Source organism: Mobula hypostoma, chromosome 9, assembly GCF_963921235.1.
Source record: "Mobula hypostoma chromosome 9, sMobHyp1.1, whole genome shotgun sequence".
Classification (NCBI taxonomy): domain Eukaryota; kingdom Metazoa; phylum Chordata; class Chondrichthyes; order Myliobatiformes; family Myliobatidae; genus Mobula; species Mobula hypostoma.
In genome coordinates, this window is record NC_086105.1 from 120550791 (window position 1) to 120566478 (window position 15688).

Below are 15688 nucleotides of genomic sequence, written 5' to 3' on the forward strand. Positions count from 1 at the left end.
ACAACCCTATCATCTGTTGACCTGCTAGAATGGTTCCTATCCCCCTACCTCTCTTGAGTAGCACTAGCAAAACTCCCACTGAGGATATTGGTTCTTCTCAGTTCAAATGCAAACCATATTGTTTACATGTCCCACCTGCCCTGTAAGAGAGCCCAATGATCCTTAAATCTGAAACCTTCTCTCCTGCACCAGCTCATTAGCCATGTATAGAACTGCATTATGTATCTATTTCTCACTTCACTAGCACATGGGACAATAATATGATCCTGGAGGTCCTGCTCTTTAAATTTAACTGGCTCCTTAAAATCCCTCTGCAGGACCTCGTTCCTGCTCCTGCCTACAGTATGTCACTGGTGCCTATATGGACCATAACTCAGGCTACTCACCTTGCCCCCTCTCCCCTGTTCTGTATCCACTCTGAGACATCATTTACCTTGGCACCTGTGAGGCAACATATCATCCTGGAGTTGCAAATGTGGCTACAGGAATGCCTATCTGTACCCCTTACTATTGAGTTTTTTTTACTCAGAAGGTGTGAGAGTATGGAATGGGCTGCCATCAGAAGTGGTGGATGAGGGTTTGATTTCAACATTTCAAAGAAATTTGGATAAGAATATGAATGGGAGGGGTATGGAGGGCTATGGTCTGGGTGCAGGTCAATGTGACTAGGCAAATTAATAGTTCAGCATGGAGTAGATGGGCTGAAAGGTCTGCTTCTGTGCTGCAGTGTTTTATAACTCTATTTCAACCCAGAAAATGTCATCAGAACCCAATTGAGAACTTTTACTCTTAGTCTATTTTTATTGTTAATGGTATTGAATCTGAATTATCACTGTTGGAAAGCTCATTCAGAGATCTAATACTAGTAAATTGGAGCAATGACTTCCTGCATTGTTGCAGAAATCCACTTTCTCATTCAGTAGACTGTTAAAAACAAACCTTGCCATATAGTGAGATTGTGAAGAAAATAGTATAGTGTATCAATTGAGTGAAAGAAAGAACATAATTTTCTGATTCATTGGAAAAACTATGTATGGTTCAAAGCCTGTTGGCCAGAACTTGGTAGAAATTAAGTATCATACAGGAGAAGAAGTATTTTACATCAAGGAATTTCTCTTTTGAAAGACTCAGATGTTTGAGAGAGCTGCACAGTTCTGGGATTACAATGTAGTGAAGATGCTGCAATAAGTAAAAGCAGGGAGGGTGACATTTTGGAACCAAGGGGGGAACCTTGAGAAGAATTTTGAAAGTGACCACTATAATCTTGATTAAAAGAAGCATAAATTGTCGTAATGATGAGAGAAGTTGGTGATTAAATGGAAAAGAGAAATCACTTATTGGATAGCAAACTCTGAAAGGCACTCTAAGAAACTCCTTAGAAATAAACCAATTACAAATGACAGAACACGGAGATAAAATGTTGTAGACAATTGCAGAAACTAAGAATGGCACCAAGGAGAATGAGAAAGAAACCATGCCACTGGTTTCAAATCTGGTTATGCAATGGGAATGGAGAACAATCGTGGACAAGAAAAAGCAACACTGGACAAAAATGATTAACGAGAAACTATTTTACTCACATGCCGTTGTAAAATACCACAGGTAAATAACAATCTTTCATGAAGTTAAAATTATAAGTTATTGTATATAGAAATACCTTTTATCTCAGAAATGCTTACTCTCCTGCTTATTATTTTAAAGTAAATCAATTTTGATTAAAGAGGGAAATACTTGAATATTTAATATTAAAACCATATACATTTTTTTCTGTTTACAGATATATGAAGGTACAGCTTTGGGGTGACCATGGCTTGAAGAATCCTCCGTAGAGTCAGTTTCTAGTTTTATGGAATCACCAGCTACAGAGGGACCCACAACTCTCCTCCAGCCCAATGCAGCTCCACAGCCTCTGCAGACTGACCTTCAGAGGACAGAAGGGAGTTGTAATAGCATCATTCTGAAGCAACGAGAAGGAGGGTTGGTGGTTTCTCACTAGCACAGTGAACAGGTTAACTAGAGAGGCTTCCTACTCTGCAAATGGCACCCCACCAAAATGCAAAATGCCATGTAACATTGTCTCATCATTGACTGTACACTGTCATGGATATTTTGAAATGGTCTAAGGAAACAGATAAGTATCCATCACCAATGTGGTGAACAGTGGTACATAGTGCATCTTTCAACAATGGTTCTTTTGCCCCAGGTTCTATCTGGTTGGCACAGACCAATACTGACTAAGGATAACCTTATAACAAGTGTGCAAGTTTTCCATGATGCAGCACAAAAATACAAAACCTTTGCCTTCTGGATCTTGGCTGTGTTCTGTTATGAGCATCTTTGTGACTCGGTATCTCTGCAACAAATGAAGCTTTGTTGCATCCAAATTAAAACTCAGCATGGAAGAGTTATCCACAAGAAAAATAAATTGTTAGAATTGTCCATGAAAAAATAAATTATTATATTATCATATATTGTTATTTTTTAATTCTGCAAACACGACATAATTTAGAATTAGACTGAATTAGAGTTACAGGGAGCTTGGCAAGTAACTGGACATACTATGTTAGTGACTTGCATGGGTTTGATTTTACGTGGTTCAACTGACAATAACAGGATGGGATTGGCATCACATTTGTGTCAATCACGTCATGGGGTGAACCCAATGAATCCATTTAGGAAGTATCCTATTATTGGGCATCCAACGTAACTGCTTGTTTCATGCAATTGTTTAATAAATTTTTGCAGTTGCAATCTTTGCCTTTAATGGCATTTTCACTTACTGAACATTTTATTGGTTGAATAACATCTGACTATGTGCTTTGCAATTTCTCTGTATGTTCATATTTTATATATTTCCTTACAATATAGAAAGAGACATTTTGGCCCATTGATTCTATGCCATCTCGCAAAGCAATCACATTCTGCCACTTCCAATTAAATTATTCACTCTCATGTTCCCAATAACTGTTCTGTTTTTGTCCCATTCATCTGCTCCAGAGGTAATACAGCAGCCAATTCACCTGCCAACCAACAGACTTTGAGGTGTGGGAGGAAACTGTTATTTCTGACATATGTACATTTTCCAATGTATATTCCAGAAATTTACATAAATTCTTCAGGTACTCATTTGACTGCAACAATAACATATAATTCTACATCAGCATTTAACTAAGAACATTTTTTCAATGTATTTACAAGAAGTCATTCATTCATTCATTTTGTGCCATGTCTTATGACATAGGCGATCATGGTCCTATGACCATAATTGTTCTTGGAAAGTTTTTCTTCAGAAGTGGCTTGCCATTGCTTTCTTCTGGGCAGTGTCTTTACAAGATGGGTGACCCCAGCTATTATCAATACTCTTCAGAGATTATTTACCTGGCATTAGTGGTCGTGAAATGAACCAGCTGCTCATACGACCATCCACCACCTGCTCCCATGGCTTCACGAGACCCTGATCAGGGAAGGGGCTAAGTGGCTGCTACATCTTGCTCAAGATGACCTGCAGGCTAGCGGAAGGAAAGAGCACCTTGTACCTCCTTTGGTAGAGATGTATCTCCACCCTATTTACAAGAATGTGTGGCTAAAGATCAGTGCTGGATTAAAGAAGAATAATGAGTAAAATTGAGTTTGTAGTAACATTTTGAAAAAGGTTAGCTAGGATTTTAAGGTGAAAATAACAGGAAAAAAATTATCAGCCTTTACCATAATGGAGTAAGTTGAACATCACAACGTGTGTATTCAAAAACAGAGTGAAGTGCCTAAATCAGGAGTTATTGTCTAAGTTATCCTGTTGCTTATAAAGCTTCATGTGCCAATGTTTCACCAAGAAATACAGCAGTCAAATTCATGAAAAATTAGTTCGCAAATTCTACACTGGCAGGAATCATGTTTGAAAGAAAGGAAAGTGGTTGTGGTTGTTGGAGACCAGTCTATCAATCCTAGGACAATTATTCGTCAGGCAAAATCCTCAGCCTAGCTTCAGCAGGCTGAATGTAATTCAGGAATGAATATGTTCATTGGAGATGGAGTATTGTCTTGGTCTCACTACATTTTGAAAGTCATCAGATTATATAGAAGGACTTGCAAAATGCAGTGACACTAAGATAATAGTCAGGCTTAGTTTGATATGTGGCAAGTGACAAGCATTAGGCTGTGATCTCCTACACTAAGTAAGAATCTAACTACTAGTCTGTGAGCCAGTAGGGTTGGTCGGTACCATCTGAGGGGAATAATGCTCATAGTGATTTTTGGCAAGGTGTACATCTCTAGACTTAGAAAATATGTGATAGCATTGCACCAGTGGTAGCTTTATGTGTCTGCCAGTCTATACATGCCATTTGCAACACACATACATCTTGTGAGTGAACATTATTTTGGACAGTTACAGGCCAGTAGATGCAGGACGGCATCGGGTGCTGGCTGGCCTTCCATCCAGTGCACCACCAACTGTTCAGCTTCCTCTTCTCTCTCCATCTTCCATCCTTTGCCAACAAGGCTTGGCACTTGTGGGTCCTTCTCCAAACATCTTCTCCATATACCATCCTGGTAGTTGGCTCGCTGTGCGTGTTTTGTTAAGCAGTCCTTGCATGGTGGGAGTTGATGACTTTCGATTTCACCTTTTTTGGCACAGAAAAGGTGATACCTGATCTCATTGACCTTGGTGGTCGATGCTTTTGGGGCATAAAGGAGACATGTAAATGCCTCCAGTTTGTCCATCAGTTCTGGGGAGAGGTCCCATTCCTGATCCAACTCTAAGAATATGTCCTGTGTTTCCCTGTTGCTGGTCAGTAGTTTTAGTGCACTTGTCTTCCCTTTGCTTGCAAAAGCACTTACAGCGTCACATCCTGTATATGCGTGCAACCCAATGAGAGCCCTACAAACCTGTATACCAACAGTGGCAGCAACCTTCCTGATGTCTACAAGCCTTGTACGGGTTCTAGTGCCACACCTCTGGACAATGGGGCCTCAATCTTGTCACAAAATGCTAAAGACATGATAAAGACATCTGTGTCTTCTGAGCAGATCACTACAGATTGGTATCCCTCTCTTGTGGCATGGACAGCATGGAGAAGTAGGCGGCCATCTGCTTCTTCTTGTTGACACTGAAGAGCTGACACCTCACTGTCTTGAGATGTGATTCTGTAACATTTGTCATTCACAGTTGCATACAGAATCTTCTCCTGTAGCTTTGCTCTGTACTTTGCCTTCCTCCATTCATGGGCTATGAAGCCAATGAGACTATTTTTGTCACTGACTTTGGCCAGGAAGCTCCTCCACTGCCTCGCCATCTGTGTGCCTGTGATACCTTGTAATTCATGATCAGTCTCTTCACCCCGTAGAGAACTTTCACTATTCTTGATAGAGTTCTCCTTGTATGTGTCAAACACAACATCTATTCTGCTACTCTGACTGCCTTCCCTCAGAGCCATACCCAGAATTGTTGTGGCAACATCTCTGAAAGTAACTTGATCAACTTACACTCTTTGGACCAAGTTCATTCCATCAACCACTGTAGCAGAGTTTCCTGGGAGTTGCTCTTCTACTGCTACATTTTTCTGCAAGGTTGAGGCTAAAGTAGCTTTATTTGTCTTTCTCAGCAATCCTTCTGGTGTGGACAGGGCCAGGGCAATGGTCCAAGGGAATGAGAAAGGATATTCTCCATACGTAGACTGCGCCCTTGTGCCATCACTATGATGCGCCCAAACAAAGACTTGTCTGCTTTCAAGATGATCGCCCTCCCATATGATTTCACTTCTCTGTTCTTACACATATCACTGAATGTATTCAGCTTGTTAGTTTTCATTGGGTCATGGAATTTCTTTGCTGGTGGGTCTTCCTCTAGTCTCTCATCCTTGAAGGTTGCATAGCATTGCTCACCAATCTCATTTGCCTTCATCAGGTCGGAGGCAATGTCCTTGGGGGCTGCCTTTGCCGTAGAGATGCTAATGAGGTCTCGCTCTTCTGCAAATGGGTTGACCTATTCATGTATGAGGCTAACCAGTGCTGAAACTGCTTCCTCATCTTTCTGGATTCGTGGCTGCTGTAGCTCTGCATGACAAAGCTCTGATTTGTTGCCTTGCACCATCTCCCTGAACTGTCCCAGGAATGCACTGCGGTGCTCAGCTGTTATGTAGTAACGCTTGATAGCTCCAGCATTCAGGCTGATCCGTGATGTGCCTCCAGGATTCTGTGTGTCTTTGTTCACTGTGGCTTCAATAGCCTGGTCCACAGGGATCTGCCCAAAGGGGTTGTTACTTGACAGCTGCACTGAGAATTGGCCTGTCTTGAAGGCCTCACACACAGAAGGATTCTTCTCTGGGAGGTTCATCATCTGAGCAAAGTTAGGGGACAGGTACCTGGCATAATTCATCTTATCACAGGCAAAGCACCATGGGATCACAGAAAGCTACCACCACTGCAATGCTATCACATATTTTCTAGCACTAGGGGTGTATACCTTGCCAAAAATCACTATAAGAATGATTCCTCCCAGATGGTACCGGTGGCCCAAATTTGGGGTCCTGGCTCGCGGACTATACCCCATATTGATGCTGGACTGTATTACTGTCACCAGATCCCACGCCATCCATATCATTGTTCAAAAACACAATCAAACCAGTGGGTACTTTTGAGTGAGTACTTGTCTCCTGAGACTTCAACCACCTATAAGTCACATCAGAACATAGATGTAATACTCACTACTTGTCTAGATGAGTGTAGTTCCAGCATCCTCAAGAAATTCAGCACTATCCAGAAGAAAGTGGAAGACTATAAGTATTTGTTCCTTCCACTTCCATTGGACAGTGGATACTACAAGTGTTATGTGCAAGCTGCACTGCAGAAACTTGCCAAGGTCCTCCTAAACTCTCCTGCTAAGCAGTAAAGAGTATTCAACAGCTGGAGACCTTTCTGACTTGGGAATTAATCACCGTTCTTTTTTATCATTGGAACAAAAACATAGAACTCCCTCAAAACAGTGTTTCAGGTATTCAAAAAGGTTGATTGCCTCAATGATTAGAATGGATAAATATTAGCCTTAACTGTGATGTGACATCCCAAAAATAAATTTTAAAAATACAGGTACCTATTAAAGGTTAACAAGGCACACCAGAAAGGTCAGGATGTGTGTGTTTAAATGTAACTGCATACTTTAATGCCATGATTTATCTTAGTACAAATAACTCAATTGCATTGATAATTTATTTTACTTAGTACAGAATTTAATTCCTTCAAATTTTAAATGCTATTGGAGATATTTTAAATATTGTTTTTTATGTTTTGGATCCTTCTTGTTTGTACCACACAGTGTCAGAATGCTGATGCTCAATCTTTCTGCTGAAAAATTCACAAAAGGAGTCTGGGCATGTGTCAGGGCGATGAATGGTGATCTCCCCCCATTCACTATTTTCTCATTCTTTAGCTGAAAGGAACTTTGGTCAGTTCTAGACTGGATGCCAGTCAAACATTCTGAGTGCAAGGGAAAACGAAACTTGAGTTGGGAGTAAATTGGCCTATTGGTTATAGCATTTGCAAGGGAAATGATGTGGATGAGAAATAGGTGAGTCTGAGGATGGATCCGACCTGAGAAAGTAGAAAAATGCCCAGTTATATCCTGTTCATTAAAATTGAGACAATCTAATCTGGTTAATTGCCAACCAATGTGTCTACTTCCAGTCCGCAGTTGAGTGTGTAGAAAAGTACAATCAAGCAACACTGTCCCAGCAATAATCTGCTTACTGATGGTCAGTTTGGGTTACATCAGGACAGCTTGGCTCCACACCTCAATGGTTTAAACTTGGACCAAGAGTAGAATTCAAGTGGAGAGGTGACAGATAACTGCCCTGGATATCAAGGCAACATCTCACTGAGTATGGTATCAAGATGCCCCTGTACAACAGGTCAACGTGCATCAAGAGAGACAAACACTCCAGTGACTGGAGTCTCAGAAGGGAGGTCATTGCTGTTATTGGCATTCAGTCATACCAACAGCAGGAGTCTCTCAGGGTAATGTCCTAGACCTTTCTATCTTCAACTTCTTTATCAGTGAACTCCATTTCATCACAGGATCTGATAGTTGCACAATACCCAGTTCTATTTGCCATTCCTCAACAATAAAGCAATCCAGACCTGTATGCAGCAACAGCTGGAGAACATTTAGCATTGGCTGATCGGTGACAGGTAACTCTGGTGCCACAGACAAGCAAGACAATCACCATTTCCAACCAGGCAGTATCAGACTAATATTCATTGGTATTCCCACAGCACAGTTCCCAAACCATAAACTGCCGAGGAATCACCACTCAGCAGAAGCTCCAGTGAATCCTATCGTGGACCCACAAGCTCTATTGCAGGTGGGACATGTATATGTGGTAGTGGTGGCAACCATGGCTGCATTTCTCCTGGCTCTCTTCTGCTGTCTTCTGGTTCTTCTTTCCATCTCCAGAATACGAACCCCGTCCCTACACAGCTGTCGCCAAGTGGTACGGTCAGCAGCAACCTCCTCCAGGTCCTCGGGTCTGATCTTGTACTTCCTTAAAGCATTCTTCATCTGATCCTTATAGCGCTTCTTCAGCCCTCCAGCTGAGCGTCGACCATGATGTAGCTGGCCGTATAACACTCTGCGAGGTAGCCGACATGGGGGCATCCTTATCACGTGCCCCAGCCACTGCAGCTGACGCTGGGTGATCATGGCCTCAATACTTCTGCAGTTGGTCTTTACAAGTATTTCAGTGTGAGGCACCCGCTCACGCCAGGTAATTCCCAGGATGCGCTGGAGGCAGCTTATGTGGAAGCACCCCAAGGACTTGATGTGACGGCTGTAGGTTACCCAAACCTCACAGCTATAAAGGAGGGTGGTGACACAGACCGCTTGGTATACGACGACCTTTGTAGAGGGACGAAGGCTCCTGTTCTGAAAGACTCTACACCAAAGCCTCCCAAAGGCAGCTGATGCCTGTTTAATGTGGCTCTGGATGTCGTTGTCAATGCCGCTATCCTCAGAGAGAATGCTCCCCAGATATTTGAAAGATGTATTTCCCTTTTCTATTTTCTATTTATGATTTGTAATTTAAATTTTTAATATTTACTATTGATTTGTACTCTAGGGAGCACGAAGAGCAGAATCAAATATCACTGTGATGATTGTATGCTCTACTATCAATTGTTTGGCGATAACAAAGTATGAAGTATAAAGTATAAAGGTAGCACTACTGACAGCTTTTCATCACCAGCAGTGAAGGCAGGTAGAGTGGGTGGGACACTGGTACTCCATTGGCAAACCACTTCTATCTTGGTGGTATTGACAGTCAGCCCCATCCTGCTGTACGCTCTCACCGTCACAGCAAGGACAGTCTGAAGATCCTCCGGAGTGTGGGCCACAAGAGCACAGTCGTCTGCATACTGCAGCTCCAGGACCCGCTCTGTACAGAGTTTGGTGGTTGCGTGGAGCCCCCTAATGTCAAAGAGGTTGCCATCTAATCTGACATTCACTGCCACACCGCTGCTGTCTTCAATCTCGTTGTGGAGAAGCTTGGTAACACACAAGAGGAAGATGTTAAAGAGCACCGGCACTAGCACACACCCCTGCCTCACCCCTGTGCGTACAAGGAAGGGCTCGGACTCTTGTCTTCCTATGGTCACCCGAGCATCGTGGAACTGGCGGAGGATGTTAACAAATTTATTGGGACAGCCAAACCTAAGGAGGACATCCCATAAGAGCTCTCTTTGCACAGTGTCGAATGCCTTGGAGAGGTCGACAAAGGCCATAAACAGGTCCTGATGTTGCTCCCGGCACTTTTCCTGAAGCTGCCGGGCTGTAAAGATCATGTCGATCGTGCTCCTGTTCTTCCTAAATCCACACTGCGGTTCAGGCAGCATTGACTCGGTGATGTTGCCGATGAGTCTCTGAAGCATCACCTTAGCCAGGACCTTTCCAGCAACAGAAAGGAGTGATATGCCCCTAATATTGCCGCAGATGGCCTCGTCACCCTTGTTCTTAAAAATGACAATGATGTTTCCATTTCTCCTTTGCAGTGGGATGTTCTCATCAGTCCAGGCCTTGGTGATATACTGGTAGAGGGTGCGCATACACATGTACCCTCCGTTCTTCAGTAACTCAACAGGGATATTGTCAATGCCAGGGGACTTGTTGTTCTTAAGGGAATGGACAGCTGATAGAACCTCCTGGAAGGTTAGTGATAGACTGAGGTCGTGGATAGGAGGAAGTTCAGGCAGTTAATCCAGGATGGTGGGGTCTGCATCAGAGTCCTGACTAAGCAGGGTGTTAAAATGCTCAGCCCACCTCAGCAGAATGGTATTCTGATTCTTCAGAAGTGTTAGACCATCTGCTGTTTTCAGGGGAGGAACGCATCAATTTATTGGGCCGTAGATGGTTTTGACAGCATTGTAAAAATTACGCATGTCATTATTATCGGCAAAGGACTGGATTTCATTGCCTTTTCAGTCCACCACTCATTTTGTATGGCCCCTATTGCCTTTTGCACTTTCCTCTGAGCTGCCTGAGGCTGGTGGTTGACGGGGTTGTCTAAAGTTGCCCGGTGTGCTTTGTGCATGTCCTTAGGCAAGTTGTGGATGGTGTCTGAGTTATCGTCAAACCAGTCTTGGTGGCTCCTGCTCTTATGGCCGATGGATTCGGCTGCTGCCTCATAGAACGCAGAGGCGATCTAGGTCCACTGTTGTTCCATGGTATTTTCTGAGCTCAGACAAGGTTCCAGCTCCCTTAGTTTCTCAGCTAGGATGCGTCAAAACTCACTTCTTGCTTCTGTATTTCTCAGGCAGTTGCAATTTAGCCGCTTTTTATTGGATTTTTGTAGTCGCAAGGGGGGGCACGCTTTCATATGGAGCTTGGCCACAATCAAACGGTGGTCAGTCCAGCACTCTGCACCTCTCATGGCACAGGTAATGAGAACATGGTTGATGTCACTACGTCTCACAATGATGAAGTCGATCATGTGCCAATGTTTAGAGCGAAGGTGCATCCATGAGGTCTTATATTTTGCCTTCTACTGGAAGATGGTGTTGGTTATGGTAAGGTTATGCTCACAGCAAAGAGTAAGTAGCCTCATGCCATTTGCATTCACCTTGCCAATACCACGCCTACCTAGCACTCCACTCCTTATCCTGTTGTTCTGTCCCACCCTAGCACTGAAGTCCCCAAGCAAAAGGATTTTGTCATTCTTAGTGATCCGGCAAAGAACTTCATCCAATGGCTGATAAAAGCATTCCTTGGCCTCATTCTCAGATGACAAAGTGAGGCACTGAGAAGCGTGGCATAACGTTTCTTTGCCGGGGGATACAGAGGGTCATTAGTCTTTCACTAATGCCAACAGGTGTTTCTGTGAGACTTGGTAGAAAGGTGTTCTTGATGGCCAAGCCTACTCCATGGAGATGTTGTCCACCTGGGGGGAAATCTTTCCAGAAGAAGGTGTACCCCATCTCTTCCTCTGTTAAAGAGCCTTCATCCAGGAGCCTGGTCTCACTCAGGGCAGCATTGTCGATGTTGTAGCACCTCAGCTCAGACGCGATCAAGACTGTTTTCCAGCAAGGTCTGTCAGAGATGCTATATGTCCAGGAGAGTCCTTACATTCCATGTTGCCAGTTTTAGGTTGTATTGTTTCTTATTTGGACCGCAGTAGTTCAATAACCCGATAGGCGCGGTAACCTATCCAGGTGAGTGATTGAATGGGCAATTTTTAGGCCACCTTTTCTAGACCCTTCTCCAATTGGGATGAGCAGTGTGGTCCCTAAGTAGGCCTGCTCAGTCGCACAGGGGTCTACCGAAAACAGCTGCCACTCAGTCCCAGCTGCCAGCGACCAAATACCCTGTGCCGCTGCTATGCAGGGTTCTGACTAGGAGCTCCCAGTCCATTCGTACCTGCTCCTGTTGCCAGATGCCCCATCACCGTCAGACTTCAACCATATGTAAGGTCCTGGCGGTGTTCACCGTGGTCAGAGGTGGAGACCTGTGCAAGGAAGATTTTAAAGTGCCACAGGGGGTGCGCCATCCCCAGTAGCGTTATCTTCACCATGATGAGGTAAATCCCAGTGGCAAGGGTGATCCGAGGACAACCGGTCCCACATCTTGGTTGCAGGAGGCTGCCAAGTCCTTGGTCTGTTAAGACCCGCCTATTGCGCGCCACCAGCGCATTGATTTTCTGTCAGGGTGTGCTCCCTTAGCCTTGTCTCAACAGACTTACCAACAAGGCAGTGGGGCTATTTGCCCATACCTGGGACAGTGGCTGTCGGGCACACAGTGGTGGGCTGCATGCCACGTCCTTGCGGCCCACTGCTGCTCCGAGATCCCCTGTAGTTTAGCCTGTGACCGTAAGATACCCAGTTTCCGTGTGTGGCCCCGAGGAGGTACTGCAGGGGTCTTGGTTGTGGAGAGGCTCTGTACTGGCAGGAGGAGGCTTACACACTGAGCTCCTCTTTTCATCCTCTATTAAGAAGGCTAGCGGCAATAACTGTAAGCAGAGAGTAGCAAGCAGAGAGCACCGTGCCGCATACAGCATGCAGCATGCACTAACTACAAGCACTACTACACTACTGCACTAGACGCTTCACACGCACCCTGTGAGCAAATACTCCCACCCACACTCCCTCACAAGTACACTGCATCTGCCATCTACTAACTGCACTGTGGTCACTCTCCGATCACAGTAGCATCTCCCAAACCCACAACATCTACTACCAAGAAGGGCTCCAGGCCATTAGGAGCAGATTCCCCTCCAAGTTGCAGACCATCCTAACTTGGAAATATATTACTGTTTCTTCATTATGATTAGAGGTGGACAATAAATGCTGGTCTCGACAGAAAGACTCTGATCTTGAAATAATGAATAAGTTAAATGTGGCCATTGCAGAAATTCGACTGGGCACTTCCACTGTCAAGTTGCACTTGCATCAGTGATTCGTTTTTCATGTCTAATGTGTAGCAAGTGATGTCGCTTCCTGGCAACACACACAAAATGCTGGAGGAACTCAGCCGAAGGGTCCCAGCTAAAATGTCGACTGTACTCTTTTCCATAGATGTTACCTGGCCTGCTGAGTTTCTCCAGCATTTTGTGTGTGTTGCTCAGATTTCCAGCCTCTGCAGATTCTCTCTTGTCTGTGATGCCACTTCCTGTGTAGTCTGGCAAAATTAATTCAAGTGGTTTTGAGAGCTTCTGTTCCTGGGCATTCTCAACGAATCCAGATATTAGTAGTGCTACTACCTCAGACTAATAGCCTGACCAGTGTTTGGATCCTGTCTAAAGTGGGTCCTCTTTATTATGGTTTAATATTTCATAACAACCTTAGCAACATGCTGCCACCAATCTCCCAACCATTCAGAACTGCAACTCACTTTGTCCCTGATCAACAACTCCTCCATACTGACAGCCCCGATTTATAATCCCTTTTGCCCTGAATAGTATTCTGATACATAGCCCAATCCCCTTCTGGCCCAACGAGCCCTCGCTGCCCAATTACACCATGTGACAAATTAACCTACTAACCCGTATGTCTTTGGAATGTGGGAGGAAAATGGAGCACCCAGGGGAAACTCACATTCACTCTTAAAAGGCTCAAGTGGAAACAGGCCCTGGTTGCTCTTCAAAACTTATTGTAATTTTAGACATATCTATCGGTTCTCTGGAGTTTTTACTTCAGGGCGAAAATTCCCAAGTTCTCAGGTCTCCAGATAACCAATGCCTGGTAGCGTTCTCATAAATATCAACTGTACCTGCTCTTAAGAATTTGATATCCTTCCTAAGTACAGAATTGGAGACATTATTCCATTGAGGCTTGATCAGTGAGGTATAAGCGTTCAGTGTAATTTCCACACAGTGTTTCTGTGTGTTTTTTAACAGCTTCATCAACATCTTGCCAACTATAAAGATTTATACATGTGACCCTATTATACCCACCCACCCACCTCTTCCCTGACCTCTTTTAAAAATATACTGTCTATTACATAAATCTAGGCTGAACTGAAGAAATAGTACAGTTTTACAGATGATGCCTTTTGGGTGAGACATCAGACCTCACCGTTCCTCTGAGGCAGATGCAAAAGTTTTCACTGCAGCATTGTGAAGAAGAGTACGTGGAGTTATCATGGGTACCCTGACCAATTTTTATTGCTCTATCACAGTCACATAAGCTGATTGACTAGTGATGATTGCATTGCTCTTGTGGGAGCTTCTTGTATGCCAATTGACCATTGCATTTCCTAGACTAAAACAGCGATTGCACAAGTAATTCATTGATTGTATTTTGGTGTATCCTAAGTCTGTAAAGGTGCTATATAAATGCTAGTCCTTTAGTTTTTACTCGTTTTCCACATTTTCTCCTCTGCAACAGATTACCCATGCCTTTATCAATGTGCACATTTGTTTAAACCGTGTTGCTTCTGAAAGGAGATAGTGACTCCTTCATGTTGTTCTCTTTCACAGAGTACCTTCATAAACAGACCTGCCTTGGGCTGTTTGCCTCCTGAGAATTACGTCCAAAAGCTATCTGAGACGCTGCTTTCAGTGAGTACAACTGTGCAGTATCGGGTCTGAAGGCTGGGACTGGTGGTTGCAGGGGCACACGGCATTTCAGGGGATCCGAGAACATTTTATGGCTTAGAGCTTCTGTTCAATATCCCTTTGTAAATGCATAGTCATAGTTAGAAAGGGCAAAACATACCTATAGTTCGTTAGTTCTTGTTCAGGATCTTGGAATGCTATTGATACAGTCATGCCATGTAGTCATAACAACACAGAGGGGACCATTCAGTCCATAAAGCCCTGACTCCAGCCAGCTTAGCACTCCAGGTCATTAAGGCATGCGAGCCTCCAACTGCAGCAAGGTCGTGGTCCTCTTGCAGGATACTTAGGCTAGAGATGTGTCGTTTTTAAAATTCACATGCCAACTTTAATGAATGGAAAGACACAAATATCTGACAAACTCAAGCAAAGCTCTCGGAGGTCAGTGTGACACAACGGGAATCCTTGAATAAGGCTCTTATCTTGAAGTGCGTCCAGATAAAGACTACTATAATTATCAGTAGATTCTATGATGATATCAGCATCATTACGATCTGGACTTTCTTCCTTATAGGTAGCCCCAAAAGGCTTGAAGCAAGTGCAAACTATGTCGTGTGGCTCCTGTTCCAATGAGAATGCCTTCAAAGCAGCTTGCATCTGGTACAGGGTAAGTGAAAAATTCCCACTATCTTTCAACTTCAAACTTCAAAGTAATTTTTTTTATCAAATTACTTATATGGCACCATGTACAACACTGGGATTCATTTTCTTGCAGGCATACTCAACAGATCCATATTAGAATAATAACTGTAAGAATCAATGAAAGACCACTCTATTTTGGCCATTCATCAAGTGTGCAAAAGACAACAAACAAAATATAAAAAGATAGAAATAAATAAGCAATAAATATTGAGATCATGAGATCAAGAGTCCCTGAAAGTGAGTCCATAGGTTGTGGGAACTCCTCCACGATGGGAAGCGTTCTATCTAAGTACACTTTGTAAATGCATTACTGTTTGGGCAATACAGTGAAATTAGAAGGAACCTTTACACCAAATCTGAGAGCTAAGGACAGGAATTTGTTGAATGATGGCTGTCTGTCACATACTGTATGTCAGTAAAGCCAAAGGTCCCCTACTGAGGGTATCCCGAACCTG

General features: G+C 43.6%; 1 protein-coding gene across 2 annotated transcripts in view; it reads left to right on the forward strand.

The window, feature by feature from the left end:
- The window catches only part of abat (4-aminobutyrate aminotransferase), a 183531-nt gene that overhangs the window by 141243 nt on the left and 26600 nt on the right, over nucleotides 1-15688 (forward strand). For both annotated transcript variants that reach the window (XM_063059014.1, XM_063059013.1), the window contains exons 7-8: nucleotides 14454-14534; nucleotides 15106-15198. In XM_063059014.1, the coding sequence (XP_062915084.1) occupies nucleotides 14454-14534; nucleotides 15106-15198 (174 nt within the window). The remainder of the gene's footprint in view (nucleotides 1-14453; nucleotides 14535-15105; nucleotides 15199-15688) is intronic.